The sequence below is a fragment of the Cydia strobilella genome, chromosome Z, assembly GCF_947568885.1.
Source record: "Cydia strobilella chromosome Z, ilCydStro3.1, whole genome shotgun sequence".
Classification (NCBI taxonomy): Eukaryota; Metazoa; Arthropoda; class Insecta; order Lepidoptera; family Tortricidae; genus Cydia; species Cydia strobilella.
In genome coordinates, this window is record NC_086068.1 from 33,561,083 (window position 1) to 33,580,853 (window position 19,771).

The 19,771-nt window shown below is 39.8% G+C and overlaps 2 protein-coding genes across 4 annotated transcripts in view; one reads left to right on the plus strand and one right to left on the minus strand.

The window, feature by feature from the left end:
* LOC134754311 (kelch domain-containing protein 4) overlaps positions 1 to 638 on the minus strand; it is a 38,098-nt gene extending 37,460 nt beyond the window's left edge. The window contains exons 1-2 of one of the 2 annotated variants that reach the window (XM_063690557.1): positions 467 to 638; positions 172 to 345 (exon numbers count right to left, since the gene is read on the minus strand). In XM_063690557.1, coding sequence (XP_063546627.1) covers positions 172 to 345; positions 467 to 577 — 285 coding nt within the window. In that variant the 5' untranslated portion in view covers positions 578 to 638. Of the gene's footprint in view, positions 1 to 171; positions 346 to 466 lie in introns of those variants that run through there. The other variant, XM_063690558.1, reaches the window with a different exon arrangement.
* An 8,253-nt stretch (positions 639 to 8,891) lies between these two features.
* The window catches only part of LOC134754304 (general transcription factor IIF subunit 1), a 44,792-nt gene continuing 33,912 nt past the window's right edge, over positions 8,892 to 19,771 (plus strand). The window contains exons 1-5 of one of the 2 annotated variants that reach the window (XM_063690545.1): positions 8,892 to 9,178; positions 9,796 to 9,971; positions 10,524 to 10,658; positions 10,903 to 11,004; positions 17,864 to 17,932. In XM_063690545.1, the coding sequence (XP_063546615.1) occupies positions 9,158 to 9,178; positions 9,796 to 9,971; positions 10,524 to 10,658; positions 10,903 to 11,004; positions 17,864 to 17,932 (503 nt within the window). In that variant the 5' untranslated portion in view covers positions 8,892 to 9,157. Of the gene's footprint in view, positions 9,179 to 9,792; positions 9,972 to 10,523; positions 10,659 to 10,902; positions 11,005 to 17,863; positions 17,933 to 19,771 lie in introns of both variants that reach the window. The other variant, XM_063690544.1, reaches the window with a different exon arrangement.

Genomic DNA, 19,771 nt, shown 5'->3' on the forward strand with positions numbered 1-19,771 from the left:
GGTTTGTGCGCGGTTATGTTTCAATTTTGCTTGCAGGCAGCAAGTATAGGTATAATATTATACCTAAATCTGAGTTTTGTGAAGAAGTGAACTTTCTGTATGGTAGTACTATTAGTTATTCTGTGCCTCTGCATATGCCGCTAGTATTCTAATAGAGTGCAATTTTTTTACCTTTTGACCATCATGATATTCTCCCCCAAAAATAATAAGCTCATTGTTGATGGGGTGTGGAGTCACACTAGCGTAGGCTCTGGGCGAAGGAGGCCCGTGCAAGTTCTTTTCTTTAGCAGCTGATCGCTTTGCTTCCTCTTGTTCAATCTGGGCAACAACTTGAGCTATGTCTTCCTAAAAGCACAAGGTACAAATAGACTTAACGATTTAGTACGTTGAATATCGACGAATATATTCTTTTTTGGTATCGATAATATCTTTGCATGGTTGTAAGCTGAATGGCGCATGAACTAACCTCTCCCAAGCTCGCAAGTTCTTTTTTAAGTTTGTTAGCCATTTTTTTCTCTGTTTTAGCTGCTGTTTTAACAGCACCACTAATCTTATTCTTATTTTTCTTTTTACCCATTCTTTTAGCTATTAAATATTAATTACAGCAGTGTCAAAATTAAGCAGAGCCTAATTTTATTGTTGCAAAATAATTCACAAAAAAAATAGGTTATTAAAGTGTCAAATCAAGTCGACAAACATTAAGTTAGGTGTTCCTTCTTAAATCCGTAGCACACTACCGGACTGCAACAATCATTTTAGGACACTTTGCTTTCTGCTGAGAGAGACGGAGAAAGGTATATGTTGTTTTTCTGTCCCTCTTAGCAGAATGAATTAGAGCCGCCCCACACTAGTCTCCCGAGCGTCGGCGTCTACAACCCGGTCACAATATCTGTGCACCTCGCTGGAATGTGGCGCCTCTCCCGCTTCCCTGTCACCTCTCCGCGCACTCCCCGGTGCGACAGTACGGTTAGCATCTTCGTTGCCGCTACACCTCCACATTTCTCGAAAAAACTTTTTTTCACACCGTACCCAGACCGCCGATATGACGTCACGAGGTCAGGTGCACAGATATTGTGACCGGGTTGTAGTCTATTCAACTATGGCTGCCGAGGAAATTACATACATATATTAGCTTTCAAAACATTATTATTTTAAGCAAAGATCGAGCCGAGCGACCGGGGGTAAGAGAAAGAATATTCATATAAAATTTGGGCAGCATAGGATTTTTTCTCTTTCACTCTTATAAATTTCGGTATTTCGCCATCGCCTCCTACCTATGATGCCACCCGGTCGGAGATAAGGACAAAGCATGGCACTATTTTCTCTTTCGTCTAATAGGAATCGCAATAAGACTATCTTTCTCTATCAAAGAGTGTCAGGCCCTTGTATCACGGCAATTTCGCAGTTTGGTTTGCGACAAGATAGCGGAAAGGCGGAAAAGCATCAGCTGATCGAGTTTAAGTGTCATTTATCCACGGATTCTACGATTTCTACGGCATCATACGTGCTGCAGCTATTTTTCCATTTTGTTTTGTTGTAAAACCGTAAAATATGGCCGCTTAATATAATATAATTAATATTTATCTCGCCACAGATGAGCCAAAATAGTGTGTAATGTGGAGTCTTGAAAGTTCGCGCTTCGCGTCTCCTTTGACACGGGCCAAAAAACCGACAAAAAACGGGGAATAAGGCGCAAAGGCTTATATAATCTGTGGCGAAAGCGTGAACAATCTGCGAAATCGACGCCACACCACACAATCGCACCGCACCGCGACCTTGGAGCAGTTCTAGGAATAGGTAGTACTGGCACCGAACTTTCAAAGGCACCGAACCGTCAAAACGGTGCGATCTACCTTACAGACTGCCGCACACGTGCGCCAGTGTTGCCAAGTGTCCCATGTTTCCGTTTTTCATTTTTTTTTTCATGGAAATATGGGACACTTGGCAGCACTGGTGCACGTGTGCGGCAGTCTGTAAGGTAGGATCGCACCGTTTTGACGGTTCGGTGAGATAGTGTGGAAGCCCACGCCAGTACTACCTATTCCTAGAACTGCTACAAGGTCGCGGTGCGGTGCGATGGTGTGTTACGCCTTTACGTTCGCGGCTTCGTTTCGCGCATGAGTGTGGAGCGCACTTTATATATATATATATAAGACCAATACACCCAGACGGGTGGTGACGCGAGTTGTCCTATAAGCTTGGTTGGTCTGTGATGTCATTGCTGAATGCTGTCAGTGACGTCAGTGTCACTGTCATTTTTGATTTTTTGCCAGCGACCGGACAACCCTTTCCGCGATAAAACCCTTTCAATGGGCGACACTTATATACGGCTAACACATAGAAAGACTTTCCCTTTTGAATTGCAAGCCCATTCATACCCTTACCTTTGACTAACCATTACCGAAAAGCTAACCAAAAATAAGGCTAGCTCTTAATAAGGGTTACCCTTATCTTTAAGCGCTTTTTATAAAGGTTTCCCTTTGCGTGAAAGAGACAGGATTAGTATATATCTACGGTAGTGCATGAAAAGGAAAGAAAATACGTGCCTAGTCAAAGAACGCCGCCGTCGCCGCCGACGATCGCTCGGATTCGAAGTAATGTGTGCTTTATGAACAAGGTAGACGACTTAAATTAGCACGCTTATATGCTAAAAGGAAAGCCCTTTATAAGGCTAACCCTTATAAGCAATATGCAAGGTGTTGGTGAGCGGGTGGTAAGGGTTTTGTAAGGGTATTTGGGCTACCGATTACTCAATTGTGGTAGCTTTATATAAGGGTTTTTAAAAGCAAAACAAAGGGTTTCGTCTGGCAAAGGGTATGGTGAGTTAAGCCTTATGCAATACCCTTATAAAACCCCGATAAGGGAAAGCGGGCCGGTCCCTGGCCTCAGCTTCGTTGGTATGTTACGCATGTACAAATTGACAGTGTGGAGCAGTCAGGGACCGGACAACCCTTTCCGCGATAAAACCCTTTCAATGGGCGACACTTAAACACGGCTAACACATTGAAAGACTTTCCCTTTTGCACTGCAAGCCCATTCATACCCTTACCTTTGACTAACCCTTACCTTAGCTAACCAAAAATAAGGCTAGCTCTTAATAAGGGTTACCCTTATCTTTAAGCGCTTTTTATAAAGGTTTCCCTTTGCGTGAAAGAGACAGGATTAGTATATATCTACGGTAGTGTATGAAAAGGAAAGAAAATACGTGCCTAGTCAAAGAACGCCGCCGTCGCCGCCGACGATCGCTCGGATTCGAAGTAATGTGTGCTTTATGAACAAGGTAGACGACTTAAATTAGCACGCTTATATGCTAAAAGGGAAGCCCTTTATAAGGCTAACCCTTATAAGCAATATGCAAGGTGTTGGTGAGCGGATGATTTTGTAAGGGTATTTGGGCTACCGATTACTCAAATGTGGTAGCTTTATATAAGGGTTTTTAAAAGCAAAACAAAGGGTTTCGTCTGGCAAAAGGTATGGTGAGTTAAGCCTTATGCAATACCCTTATAAAACCCCGATAAGGGATAGCGGGCCGGTCCCTGGGAGCAGTTAGCTCCCAATAGGAATTACATTATAATTTCAGAACTTGACTGGCTGGCTTGGTATTTATAAATAGTGCTATGCATTTTTCATATCACTATATGATGTCACTCTAAAAGTCTAAATGTTGTATTGACTTGTAGAAGAGCCCTTGAGGCCTACTAGCAGAATAATTTTTAATATTTTGAATTATAGAGAACACATACATGGAACATGTAAAAAACAGAGTGGATTTGTATTGCTCTTGGATAAAATAGACAATGTTTATTTGCAGCAAAATATTATTAGTTGTTGTGTTAAAATGGTACGTATACAAAAAAAGGGTAACAAGAATGTCAAATCGTGAAGCCACAAAGTTCAACCTGAGACTAGAGGAGATAATTCACAATAAAACTCGACCTTACTTGGGCATATCTTCATCTAATCCTTTGAATTCCTTGATGTTGTTCTCCCTATCCATCTTGACTTGAGTCCATTTTGCAAAGTCTACATTCAGTGTGGCATTAAAACCTCAGAATAATGACTAAAGCAAAGAAGCCGGGCAAAAATAAAAGCTTGGTAAAAAATATCGTATTCACAACACGCTATTACTTTTTGTCTATGAGTGAGTGAGATAACAATCCGCAAGTTCTTTCGTTTTTTTCAGTATTGTCATAAGATGAACTGAGGGAAATGTCAAATGGTCCTATGTGGTTCAATAATATAATCCAGCCAAATAAAATATATGTTCGTTATTTCACAGGTAGGTGTCAACTCAGGGGCGTATTTACCCTAGGGCCAAGGGGGCAATGGCCCGGGGCGGCAGGCTGCGGGGGGCGGCGCAGGCCGCCGCTGGCTTTCAGTTTTGGGTGGTGAAAAATGGGAAAAATTTGAAATGAAAAATTTTTTTTGTAGGTTTACTTACTGTTACCTACTAGACATAATTTGATTTAAAGTAAGTAATTATTCGTTGTCTACTGCCAGTGGTCACATTACAATTTTTACAGCGCGTTTTCGCCCCTTTGCCTTCTACTACCTTCTTTACCCACGTCGGATTGTCGTCGAGCTCTCATAATGTCGCCCCGTGTCGTCGCTCTTCACATCGCCTTAAGGCCGCCGGCTCCCGTTAATGCTTTTTAACGCTGCATGCTCGACGTCGGCATAAATAAACGTCGTGAACGACGTCTAGGTGCCGGCCATTGCGTCAGCAGCCGCTACATCGTGTACGGTGTCCGTGCCTCTGTGGCGCACAGCGTCCAGAAGCTGACGCCGACGTCAACCGGAAACCGTACACTATAAATATGGAGTATAGAATTCAGAGGCGGCCTTAGGGAGGTGGCGAACGGGGCGGTCGGAGCCTTGCACAAGAAACAAAGCACGTTTTTTTAGTGGGTACTAAATTTTCCATGAAACGCTGTGTTCATTTAGTGAACATTGCAGTGCTCAGCAAACATTGATCAATAAACGCAAAAATCATATTAAATTATAGAACTTATAGTAACTACTAGGTATTGAATAAAATTAAGTTCGGACACGACACGACATGGGGTTAGTGTTTCAAACGGACCGCTGGCAGGGTATTGAGACTATGACCCTAAGGATGCCAAATGGGAGCGCTCCACGTAAGGCCGAGATACTGCAGAGCAGTGGCTCTGTAAGCTGTAGACCTCGCGTTAAGCTTAGAAAATGTATAAGTGAAAAATACTTAATTCGTTGAGTCATTGTCACAGTGAACTCACAATGGTCTTAAGTGCTATGTAGACGCTTTTGGCGCTTAAGTGTTCCCCCACATATATCGACGCGGAATCGGCAAAATCCGATAGAAAAAAGCTTTACGTCTGCACAATAAAAGAGAAAAAGTCATCATTCGGCTCGGCTCACATCGGCCGGCGTCTCAGACATAAAGCTTTTTCCTATCGGCTTTTGCCCAATGCGCGTCCATATATCTGGGGAGACCCTAAGTCCTTTATGCCAATTTCCGTATTTCGAAAAATTTCCTACAACTGGATCGACCAAAAAATCATTAAATAGAATCTGGTCACAAAATTTCACGAGAATCGGTTAAGATAAGCAAAATGCCCGAGTTAAAACGGAGACCTTCGCATACGCTTCGGTCATAAAAATAATGGCGGACTAAAAGGTCAGGTTGTGAGCCCTGAAAAGCTTAAAGTTGCGCCTTCCAGAAGACCCGAAGCATTTCCAGCAAGTCGCGCCTTCGTTTCGCGTTCGCTATAATTTGAGCGAACGCCAAAGGTCGAGTAGCAGGAGAGCCAAGATCACATGCTCTCACATCACATCTCCCCTCCTTTCAACTCGGTCTTCGGCCTTGCATAGAAGCGCTTTATGCGGAGCTCGGCCTTTGGTATCACGTGTCACTTTAACTTGGTCATTGTTCCAATCCCAACATTGATTTAACCCACCTAGACCTTTGGCTTTGCACGGAAGAGCGCCGCAATTGAACGATCCGGGACTTTGCAGTATTTAGTTATTCTGTGGCAGCACTATGCAGAGCTCGTCTACTTGGCCATAGGCTTTTGTCCCAGCTCAGATCCACTGAAGCTCGACCTTTAAGTCTCTTGGGCCCGCAGATTCATATTCGTAGCCTTCAGCCTCCCTTAGACATGACCACTGCTTTAAGCTCTGTTCTTCTGCAGTTCGGCCTTCAGCCTCACAGCACATCGCAATCGGACGCTCCGGGCCTCCACCCTTTTGCAGAGCTCGGCCGTCGGCCTTGCTCACAATTGGCTATAGGTTCGATTCCAAGCTCTGTAGAAAGGCACTGAGAAAAAAATATGCTTTTGTGTTTACTTCATGGGTAATGGGGCGGGGGGGGGGGGAGGGGGGGGGGGCAGGGACCCAATGGCCCGGGGCGCCAAATTTTTAAATACGCCTCTGTGTCAACTGTAACAACTTGACATAGTCGTATTATTTTAGTTGAAATATTTCGGGAATTTCAGCGGTCATCTTGGTTTATTTTAATTATATTGTTGCTATTCCTGAAAGATTGTTGGAAAACGTGCTGAGTTTTTATTTGTAATGGTTTGAAGTTCCCTTTGTGATAATGTCTTGTGTGATCGAGGGCTGTAAATCGCATACAGGAAGAAAAGAAAATACGCACGAACCGATAACCTTTAATCGGTGAGTTTTGTTCAATTTTGAAGAAATTAATTTATAGGACCTGACCCTGAACATAGAAATCGATATGTTGTTTATGTAATTATTACTTGCATCAAGTCTATATAGATTTTTGCATATATTTTCGAACTTTTCTGCTAAGTATGAAAGGTTATATTTTTGGCATAGTGATGTATCGACCTCAGATCAATAACCTATCGACATTTACATTTTTCTTATAGTTTGGCCCAGGACTGTCTCATTTTAATTGATGAGTACGGTACAGGGCATAAATATATATACATTCCCAGTCTCAAAAATATGTGTACGCTCAGACAATAAAATCGTGTTCACATATTTTTAAGCCATTTGTCTGGATCGATATTTTTGCCTTCGACTGTACCTATAGTTTTCTTTGTTCTTACTTACTGACAGATTGTGTTTGCCAGACTAAAGTTTAATACTAAAAACCGGTCAAGTGCGGGTCGGACGCGTGCACCAAGGGGACCGTACTTTTTAGTATTTGTTGTTATAGCAGCAACAGACATACATCATCTGTGAAAATTTCAACTGTCTAACTATCACGGTTCATGAGATACAGCCTAGTGACAGACAGACGGACAGCGAAGTATTAGTATTATGGTCCCGTTTTTACCCTTTGGGTACGGAACCCTAATAAAAAAGACATTAATGATCATTGATGAATGTTCCTTTTATTAATATTGTTGGTCACAAAACTCAACTTTTTATTTCATCATGTTCTGCCACCAGAGTGCAGCACTAGCTTTTTTAGTGCACCGTAGAGTAACTTATTCATACTGTACCTTTAACAGGTTTTTGACAAGTTTTCAGGGGACCTACCGGAAAACTCGAATCCGAAATTTCGTTATCTTGCTGCCTCTTTATCGCTCGAATACGCAAGAGTGACAGAGATGTTAGATAACGAAAGTTCGATTTTCTTGTTTCGCGATAGACCCTCAGATTGTGATAGTGGCGCCACCTACGCCGAGTTTCGCGTAATATTCCCTATTATTAAATAAAAAAAATATATTACACGAACGTTTTTTTTTTTCATTACCTATTTGGTACAGTCAGCTGCAGAGAAAAGGTACCCCACGTCCATACTAATTTACAGAACTTTGTATGCAGGGGGGGTGCCTTTTCTCTGCAGCTGACTGTACATGACTAGAAACTATACTTAGTCTTTTAGCATTAGAAAAAACGGTAAACCATTTCCACGTGTCTTTTTATTGACAAGTTTTTTATAAATATAGCAATATTTTACTTATGAAAGCAAAAGTATGTAAATGATCGTATATTATATTTGTTGTGACTTATTTTCAAAGTGTTTTTCGATAAAACGACACTTTAAGATCGCTCGCCTTCTTTCTAATGATAAAAAAACGAGAGGTATACTTAGACGGTTCTGAGTGGTAGACTGCAAATGAGATAAAAGCTATATTAGGTACATGCATTAATCCTCATATCAGGCGGCTCTTTGATTCCAAGGATTGCATAATTTTTATACTTTTTAATGATTTTTAGAATATGAAAATTATAAAAAGTATAAATGTTATGCAATCCTTGTATTCCACGCATTTCATTTCATTTCAACGAGCCGCCTGCTACAGATTTCTTGAAATTGCCGCGTTTTTTCAGGTTCAACTTTCATTAGCCAGACTATTATCAATTTGCCAATTTCGTGATTATTCTTTTACACGGCACATAAACTTATGCATAATTTATCGATATAAAAAGTCGACACAGTTACATCCCTAGCAAATTATCAAACTTATGAACGTAAATAAGAAATAACAAGCATATATGCATCTCTTTTCGGCACATTATCTAATTCGTAAGGAAGTAAAGTACGGGTATACATATTTGCGAAGCATTTTTGCCCGACTTCTATGCTTTAGTCATTATTCTGGGATTAAAACGTGTGGGAACACACTACATAAATGAAGATATACATATATATACCAAAGAGCATATAATCACTACGTTCTATATATTGTATATATACATCGATTGACACCGTGTGCTGAGGCTTGGAAACAGTGACACTGTTCTAATAATAATAAGAACAGTGCGATTGACATACTCCGCGGTTAAGCAGAGAAACATGAAGTTGCTCTGAAAAGGGCAGTTTTAATATTGCCCTGAGAAGGACTGCCCTGTGATGTCATTGCTGAATGCTGTCAGTGACGTCAGTGTCACTGTCATTTTTGATTTTTTGCTCTTTGCACTTGCAGTGTGGTGTGCCTCGGCCTCGTTGCCCGTTGGTACCGCGTCGCGTCATGTTGTATTTCATATTCCTTCTCAACACTTGAACTATTTCTTATTCAAATAAAATATACTAAGATCACAAAAGCACCCTGTTACATTGGTCGGTCAGCTTTGTGAATTTATTTATTTATCGTACTAACAGTAATCGGCGCGTCAAAAATTCCTTTCCTATGACTAGACACTTGACAGAGTTGACAGATTATATTATTTTGATGATATAAAATAATTTTGCTGCAAAATGACTACACCAGGAACTTCGGTAAGAGTGTAATTAGTATACGAGAAGTAATAATTGTATTTAATCCGAAAGTTACTTTTACCTACCTCATTGTGTGGGTATAAAATACGTGCCACGAATATTTTTTTGAATCACCTGTGATTGCGCCGCTTGACATACGTACTTATTTTGATAGATTAATTTAACCCCAAGTTGTGACTGTGAAAAAGCTAGTTTTGTAGTGTTTGTAGTCTATACTGCATCATGCATGTTCAAACATTGTATACTTACTCTGAATTGTTTTCTTTGTCAATAAAATTGTGAATTGTTGTGTCAGGCAACAACAAGAAATAGTTCTTGTATTGTATAATTTGCTTTAACTGCAAAGTACATTTTATATTAGGCAGTGAATCTGTTAGTATTTTTTCACACAAGCTTGTGTACTTGTGTATTAGTCTATCCCTTTGTGTGGCAAATTCCCATAGCGTCAACTACCTCAGCTATGAATAATATGGGCCACTCTTGGCTATGGTGTATTGAATAAAACCAAGTTAAATGTTGTATGATGTGGATGTTTAATTGTAAAATTAGAAGAAACATTGCTGGGTTTTACTGCAACACAATGAGACAGAATGAGAGGAAGTATTAATTTTCAGCAGGCATCACCATCTGTGCAAGAGTTTAAAATTAGAGTCCCAAAGAATGTGAAAAAGAAACATCATGTAATGCGTTTTAATGCCACACTAAATGTAGACTTTGGAAAATGGACTCAAGTGAAGATGGAGAGGGAGAACAACATCAAGGAATTCAAAGGATTAGATGAAGATATGCCCAAGTAAGGTCGAGTTTTATTGTGAATTATCTTCTCTAGTCTCAGGTTGAACTTTGTGGCTTCACGATTTGACATTCTTGTTACCCTTTTTTTGTATACGTACCATTTTAACACAACAACTAATAATATTTTGCTGCAAATAAACATTGTCTATTTTATCCAAGAGCAATACAAATCCACTCTGTTTTTTACATGTTCCATGTATGTGTTCTCTATAATTCAAAATATTAAAAATTATTCTGCTAGTAGGCCTCAAGGGCTCTTCTACAAGTCAATACAACATTTAGACTTTTAGAGTGACATCATATAGTGATATGAAAAATGCATAGCACCATTTATAAATACCAAGCCAGCCAGCCAAGTTCTGAAATTATAATGTAATTCCTATTGGGAGCTAACTGCTCCACACTGTCAATTTATACATGCGTAACATGTGTATAATAATGAACATCAACATTTGTGGTTAATAGACTATTTACACCCACCATCCACATAATATATGTACAAATGTATCAGTGACAAGCAACAATTATTAGCTGAAATGTTTATTTGCAGATTCGGCGCGGGCTCCGAGTATGGGCGAGACGTTCGCGAAGAAGCTCGTCGTAAGAAGTTTGGGATCATCTCACGAAAATACAAGCCTGAAGATCAACCATGGATACTGAAAGTGGGAGGAAAAACAGGAAAAAAGTCCGTTATACAATAAGCACATGAAACTATCAGCAATGTTGCACTTTCAAATGTCAGAGTTCTGAAGGTTCTTCTCCTAATGTTTATATTTAAGGTTGAAAGCACTAAAATGACTTATCTAGGGCTCAAGCCTTTATACCCTCGGGGGTTTATTTTGGTTTTTGATTTCTGACTCTGGAGTCAGAAATCAAAATATGTTAGAGCCTCGTCATACCTAACGGTAGGTCGTGTGATGTGTGCACAGGTTCAAGGGCATCCGCGAGGGTGGCGTGTCGGAGAACGCCGCCTACTACGTGTTCACGCACGCGGCCGACTCCGCCATCGACGCCTACCCATTGCAGGAGTGGTGAGTGTGCATTAATGTTGTTTAATTCCCCATTCCCGAACCCGCTTTTAAATAATATCCCTGAACTTCATGATAAATAAGTTATTGGCTAACTAAAATGGCTTGAACTGGAATATTATAGCTTATGCATTATACGGAACAAGGGACGAGTAATTTGCTCTGATAATAGCGAGCAATGGAGCGCAGCATTCTAGGTGTCACAAGGATGGATCGCATGCGAAACACTACACTGCGCTCCAGAACAGGCATAGCGTACGTCAGTAGGGGAGAAGACCGCTAGGCTGAAGTGGGACTGGGCAGGTCACGTCTGCCGCATGCATCCGGATAGGTGGGCTAGTATAGCCACCAAGTGGATGCCACAAAAGAAGCGCGGACGTAGCAGGCCCAGGCGGAGATGGCGGGACGACTTAGACACCTTCACTAATAACTGGCCGGAAACAGCTCAACAACGGGAGTCATGGAAATCAAAGGGAGAGGCCTTTGCCCAGCAGTGGGACAGTACAGGCTATTAAAAAAAAAAATATGTTACCCATGGAACTTTAATATTGAAATGTCCCCTAAGATTAATTTTACTAATTTCATGTTGTGCAAGAAATAAATGAAGTCACAATGCCGTCTTAAGCGTATAAATAATAACTAGCGACCCGCCCCGGCGTCGCACGGGTGCAATGCTGATGTATTATACATATAAACCTTCCTCTTGAATCATTCTATCTATTTAAAAAACCGCATCAAAATCCGTTGCGTAGTTTTAAAGATCTAAGCATACATAGGGACAGACAGACAGCAGGAAGCGACTTTGTTTTATACTATGTACTAGCTGTGCCCGCGGCTTCGCCTGCGTGGAATTCGGTCTGTGTCAGTAAGCGGCTAATTCACCCCTAATTTATCTCCCTCTCCCCTGAAGGCGGAGCTTGAAGTAAAGTTTATAGATGGATACGCTAGAGGATTGTAGTCCAGATAAAATATTTTAAAATTAGGTACCACTAAATAAAACTACACTCCAAAATCAATATTTTTTTTGCCCTTATTCAAATCTTTGACGTGATTTAAACGACATAGAGTAGTAGGTGTATATCGAACGATACAGTACCATTTTTGTATTTTTACGTCCTTGACTTTTTTTTATACCACGCCGGTGGCAATTAAGCATACGGCCCGCCTGATGGTAAGCAGTTACCGTAGCCTATGGACGCCTGCAACACCAGAGATATTACACGCGCGTTGCCGACCCTTTAGACCCTTTTTGACTGTACCTATCCAAATCATGTCCATGGCAAATATCATCCAAATCGTTCCTCCAGTCAAATCAGTCTAAGCATGACGCCGGCGGCGCGCAGTGTCTGGCCCTACGACTTGTTGATGGTCATGGCGAAGCAGACACTCACGGGGACCTGTAGGCGCTTGAAGCGGAACGGGAAGTTGCTCGGGATGAGGGGAATGCGCGGGATGAACACGGCTTTTCTGGCGCCATACTCCGTTAGAATCTGCGCCTACATATGTATTGCGTACGATGTCTTTGGGATCACAATCGAGACTCGCGCTGGCTTGCCGTTTCAGCCGAAAGCGAAGCGACCTGCCTGGCTACAGCGCCACTGACCGTGGTCTTTTTTCAGACTCCTGAGACCGTGCCCCTTGTAGCCTCAATGCGTTGCGAGACTTTCTCGAAAGATTCGATTTTTTTCGGGAAGGCATGGTAACGCGTATAAGTCCCAAATCGTTTGACAATTACTCCGCAAACGACATAGAAAAATGTTTTTTTTTTTTAAAGTACCCACCTTCGAGGCCATTATTAAGAGGAAAGGGCACGGCCGTTTCTCAATACAAACGCAGTCTCCACTTTCCTCTATCATTATGAAAATATTTTTAGGTACATAATTTGAAGTATATTTACCATAGCTAAATGCTACGTTTTCTACGTTTGACTTTTTTAGATTTTTTGATTATTGTAAAAATTAGGAGCGATAATTTAAAGAAAAAAAAAAACCGACTTCAATGGGGGATGCCGCTGAAAGTTCACTTATTGTTGATGGTGCACTCTTAGATTCCAGATAATGAAATGAAAAAGACAGCATATTTTGCCTAATTATGTAGAAAAGGAGGTAAAACAACCCACTTTTCTAGTAACATTTCGTTTTTGTAAGGGTCGCAGTTCTAACCTAACCTACTTTTCTGATAGCATTTCTTTTCTGTAAGGGTCACAGCTCCAAACTAACCTAACCTACTTTTCTGATAGCAGTTCTGTTCTGTGAGAATCGCAGTTCAAAACTCACCCACCAACCTAACCCACTTTTCTAGTAGCATTTCCGGGTCCGAGTCTGGGTCCGGATCCGAGTCCGGGTCCGTGTCCGGCTGTCCGGATCCAAGTTTGGGTCAGAGTTCGGTCCGGGTCCATTCTGATCATCATCAGCAGTTCCACTTCATCAAATGTCACTTTTTTTAATGTAAATGCTAGATTTGTTGATGAAAACACAAAAATTACTATATGTATGCCTTTCATATTTGAGGAGTTCCATCGGTTCCTCGTGGGTCTCATCATCAGAACTCGAGCTTGACAAAAATATGTCTTAAAAACTTAAGTTGCTTAACAAACGTAAAGAAGAGGACAAATCGCCAAACGTAAACTATGCGTCATTAAAGAGTTCCATTCTGATCATCATCAGCAGTTCCACTTCATCAAATGTCACTTTTTAAAATGGAAATGCTGGATTTGTTGATAAAAATACAAAAATCACTATATGTATGCCTTTCATATTTGAAGAGTTCCCTCGATTCCTCATGGATCCCATCATCAGAACTCGAGCTTGACAAAAATGTTTCTTGAAAACCTAACTTGCTTAACAAACATAACGAAGAGGACAAATCGCCAAACGTGAACTATGCGTCATTGAAGAGTTCCGTTCTGATCATCATCAGCAGTTCCACTTCATCAAATGTCACTTTTTTAAATGTGCTTGATTTGTTGATGACAATACTAAAATCACTATATGTATGCCTTTAACATTTGAGGAGTTCCCTCGATTCCTCATGGATCCCATCATCAGAACTGCTTTTTGACAAAAACGGGACCAATCTGTATGTATATACTTACAATCAAAAAAAGAATTTTCAAAATCGGTCCAGAAATGACGGAGTTATGGAGTAACAAACATTAAAAAAAAAACATACAACCGAATTGAGAACCTCCCCCTTTGAAATCTTGAAGTAGGTTAAAAAACTGTCTTTGTGAAATAGAGAAAAACAGAAAAAGATAATTATGACTTATCGCGTTTTTGGAGTTCCGTATAGTCAACTAGGAACCCTTATAGTTTCGCCATGTCTGTCCGTTCGTTTGTCTGTCAGTCCACGGGTTGGCTCAGTGACTAGTACTAGAAAGTTGAAACTTGGTATGAATAGGTATGTGTTGTAAAATGTGAACATGCTGACAAAGAGTGCTCGAGCAAAAACAAAAAAATCTTCGGTACCTCTATCACATGAATCGGGGTGAATTGACACAAGCTTTTAAGGTTCAGGGGCTTGAGCTTAAGTTAAAAAGCTAGAGTTCCCTATGAGGCCCGAGTCTTAAAGACTTCATTTTGACAAGTCATAAAAAGTTTGAGTCGTTAAGGTTCTAAACTGCTTTGTGAGCAAACCTTTAACGCTCTAGCTTTCAAAGCTTGAGCCTTAAACGTTCGCGAGTCGTTAAGGTTCAAAAGTCTTAAAGACTAGTCTTTTAACAACACTAGTTCAGGCGGTTATTGATTCCCCCTACAATATTACACCTTCCTTTTCAGTTTTAAGGTAATTTTTTTTTGGATAAAAACTACACTATGTTCTTCTATGGGACTATACCAAATTTTATCTAAATCGATTCAGCGGTTATTGAATCTCATACGAATTTCCACCTCCCTTTTCATACCCTTAAGGGATGATGTTTGAGATTAAAACTTTCCTATGCTCTTCCCTAGGACTCAAACTATCTCTATACCAAATTTAAACTAAATTGGTTCAGCGGTTTAAGCGTGAAGAGGGATTAAAAAAAAGTATTATTTTTTCATATTTTTTGTGTTTTCACTCCGGAATGGTGTCATTTTGATATCATAAATGAATTCGGCATACCCGATTTATACAAAAACGATACCTAACTTGGCCTAGTAGCTTAAATGATATAGTTATCAAGATATAGTTTTTAACCCCTTTTTCACCACCTTGGGGGATGAATTTTTAAAAACGTTGAAAGTAATTTTCTTGCTTTTTAATATAATACCTTTTTGCAGTTTCAAGTTCCAAGCTTAAAATAAAATTTGCACCCTAAGACAAACTTTCATCCCCTTTTCAACCCCCTGAGGCGTTATATTTCCAAAAACGTCGAAATTTCTTTTTTTGTAATCGTATATTATGCCTTTCTAAGAAGTTTCAAAGCATTTGTAATGGATTCAAACTTTCAACCTCCTTTTAACCCCGTTAGGGGACGAATTCTTGATAACGCTGAAATCACTTTTCCTGTATTATTATAATAAACACTGATTTAAACTTTCACGATTTTTACTCATTATTATTTATCTCCACGGGACTTAATCGCGTAAAATAGTTTTAAAATGTACCTCCGACGTTTCGAGGACGGCGTTGTCCCCGTGGTCTCGGAGAAGACTGGCTAAAGTTGACATCAACATCTTCTAGGCGCGCGAGTTTTTCGAACTACCCGCACTTGGTCTTGTTTATTAACTTGAATTCGATTTTTCAACTTTCGATATTTGGGTTCGCTTACACTTACTAATGACTGGGTTCCATGTGGATGAGATCTTAAAACCTTCGTCTCGATTGAAATTTCTATGTTTCTTGATTTCAATGGCTTCACGGATTTTTCTACTATAAAACCCACGATCTGTAGAAAGTATTCTAGGGTTGTGAAGCTCAATCCAGTGGTTTGGCCCTGACTCTAGTAAATGCTCAGCAACGGCAGACTTGTTCACCTGACGGTTCTTGACAGCTGCGATATGTTCCTTAACTCGCTCCGCAATGGTACGTTTCGTTTCCCCGATGTAGGAACTACCACAACTGCAATCGATCTTATAAACGCCAGGTGACTGGAACGGGATAACGTCCTTCGGTGACCTCAGGTTTCCTGCAATTTTGGATAAAGGAGTGTATACCGTCCTTATAGAGTACCTCTCAAGTACTGTGCCAACCTTATCCGTTACTCCTTTCACATAAGGTAAAAATGCCGGTTGCCTGGAGACATCAGGACGCTTCACTCTTGCTTTTCGTCTGGGTTGCCACTTTCTCACCTTATACCCGTTCCACCTCAGTACCTCCTGAATATGCGACATCTCGCTCTTTAAATATTCAGGGTCACACAGATCTTGTGCTCTGTTCAGCAGCGAGCTGACAACCGATTGTAAGTGTCGGGGATGGTGGTGGTGGTGGTGGTGGTATTATAATAATATGCCCATATACAAAGTTTCAAGTAACGCACTCGAAAAAAAAATTTGATCGCCATACAAACTTTCAACCTCTTTTTCACCTCCTTAGGGGATGAATTTTCAAAAACGCTGAAATTAGTTTTCTTGTATTTCAATGATATATCTTTTCACGAAGTTTCAAATTGCTAGCTTAAAATAAATCTTGAACCCCATACAAACTTTCATCCCTTCTTTAACCCCCTGAGGGGTAAAATTTCTCAAATTTTTATAGCCTATAACCTGGCCGTGGTTTTTTTCGACAGATTAATAAAGTTTGCATTAAAATAGTCAGATGCGTTTCATGATCTGCCTAGGAATATCACAACTTGAAGTTTGGCACGATATGGCAGTCGCTAGGCAGATCATGAAATGCCGGCGTTTCATGATCTGCCTAGGAATATCACCCCGTGAGGTTTTCACGATATGGCAGGTGATTGCTAGGCAGATCACGAAATGCCGGCGTTTCATGATCTGCCTAGGAATATCACAACTTGAAGTTTGCACGATATGGCTAGTGGTCGCTAGGCAGATCATGAAATGCCGGCGTTTCATGATCTGTCTAGGCATATCACCCCTTCACGGCGATTTCGCAATTTGGTTTGCGGCAAAATGGCAGAAAAGCATCGGCTGATCGAGTTTAACTGTTAGTTTATCTACGGCATCATATGTGATTTAGCTGTTTTTCCATTTTGTTTTGTTGTAAAACCGTTAAATATAGTCTCTTAATACAATATAATTCTAATTTATAATTGATATTTATCTTTCCACTTGAAACCCTTGAAGATTGCACGATATGGCTAGTTATCGCTAGTCAGATCACGAAATGCCGGCGTTTCATGATCTGCCTAGGAATATCACACCTTGAAGTTTGCACGATATGGCTAGTGGTCGCTAGGCAGATCATGAAATGCCGGCGTTTCATGATCTGCCTAGGAATATCACACCCTACTTATTTGATATGCCTAAACGTCGCCGGGCAAATCGTCAAACGTTGAGGTTTGAACGATATGGCCGGTAGTCGCTAGTCAGATCGTGAAATGGCGGCGTTTCATGATATGCCTAGGAATATCTCGATATGCCCGGTTTTACGATCTGCCGCCGACATATAGATATAGATTAAAGTTTCAGTGGTAGGCCAGATGACCTGATGGTTGTTTAATATATTTGTAGCTACAATACACTTTGTTTTATACTATGTAGTAAAGTTTCAGTGGTAGGCCAGATGGCCTGATGGTTGTTTAATATATTTGTACCTACAATACAGTTACAGTTTACGTTAAGTCTAAACATTGACTGAAACAAATGAAGTTTCGCTTTTGTCTTCTCATTAGATACCTTGTTTGGCAACCTTTTATTTGAGAAAGGGTTTATTTGAACGGGTGTTATTGTTTGATTTAAAGTGTGTTTTTTTTTAACAGGTATAACTTTCAACCTATCCAAAGATACAAAGCCTTGTCTGCGGAAGAAGCCGAACAAGAATTTGGGAGGTTAGTACTGAGGAGCAGGACAAACAGGCTGATATATGATAAATTGCTAGGGCTACAGTTGAAACTTTTTCAAATTGAATGTGACAATAAAAACACAGATTATATGCATATCAGCAGTATGTACAGATGTAGTGCATAATTGTTTTCCATCGTATTTTCTCGAAAACGTTCGTATTGTCATGCTACTTCAGTCAACGTCAGTACTTTTTGTACCGAGACTGACTGAAAAAGCAAGACACGTTCGTACGTTTCTGTGAAAATACAATGGAAAATAATTATACACTAAATCTGTATGATGATGATGAGATTATAAATATGTATAGTACAGTAGTAAGGTCAATCGGGGTATTTGCCACTATGGGCTTATTGCATCTATTCGAGTTATTTTTTTAGTCACTACAGCTTCCTCCATCTAGAGAAAAAGTCAGAACTACTTGGAGGACAACACGTAACATAGAGAGCGTTTTACCGAATCGTATTGAAATAGTTGGCTATTTTGAGAATTAGTTTCAGCCCTTCGACTATACAAAATTTTCTAACTAACTAACTTCTAACTAACTAGCTTTTCTATGGAACGGAACTTTCTTCTTGCTTGCCAAGCTTTGCAATACAAGGAATACATTTTCCAGTTTTTTTTTTTACCACAGAAACATTTTCGCCCGCACTTAAATAAAACCTCTTTATTTTTTTAATTTAATATCAGTTTTTTAATCGACTATAAAGGTTTACAACATCTGGAAATTAGGTTTGGATAAATGCGTCTACAAATTAGGGACGCATTTACCGAAATTATACAATTTTCTACTTGTTGTTCAATATTCTTCATTTTCTATTAAAACAATAAAGTAAGCTAAAAACATAATGACCTAAACTAAAAAACTTACAAATAAAAAATCTGACCTAGGTCTCGGTCGTGTGGTAGGGTGCCCAGGGCTCGGAAACCGGTCTCAATGCTCAAACCGTTATCGCTCATTCGCCCGGGAACGAAAAGGATTTCGTTTCCGTTTGCGGTTACCGGTTAAAGAACAGTTCTTTTGAGAGAACGGTTTACACCAATTCGTTCGCATTTCGTTCTTGAGTTCTTATTTCGTTCGAAATAAACCGGTTAAATTGAAAATGTCGCAGCAAGTTAAAACGAGTTTTATTATTTGTAACCGGCACGCGGCAGTCCGGCAGAATATCAATGCTTTGCTCGAAAAAGCGAAGCGTATTGCTGAGTAGGAATCCTTTTGCTGCCTGTGACGGCTGTGACGAACACAACGTGCTGCACCGAATATTGTTTTTTTGTGTTCCATATTTTTTAGTTATCTTTTAATTATTGTATGTTTGTTAGTTTTCCCTGTTTGTTAACAAATAGTTTTTTTTAATTCTTTAGTTTAGGGGCCCAGATTTCTAAAAATTATGACTATTTTGAAATCATTTTAGTTTACCGACCGCGATTAAGTACCTACTATACCTAAATACATAATAAGAACTAGTGTATTTACATGTGTTTATACATATTAATCATACTACATATAGGTAAGTTTATAATTATAATAAATAAACTTTTTTATAACAGTTTAAATAATTATATTAATTAAAGAAAGCAATATTATTAATATTTTTTATTATTTATTGAAAACCAACAAATTTAGAATTCAGTTTCAGTCACTGACTTGGTGACTGACTCATCAACGCAGAGGCGAAACCACAAAAGCTTGAAAGTTGAAATTTGCACAACAGGTTACATTTATATTGTGTACAAGTACAAGAAATAAGAAAGGATTTTAAGAAATTCAACCCTTAATTGGGTTAAAAAGGAGATGAAAGTTTGTATGGGGTTCAATTTTTATTTTA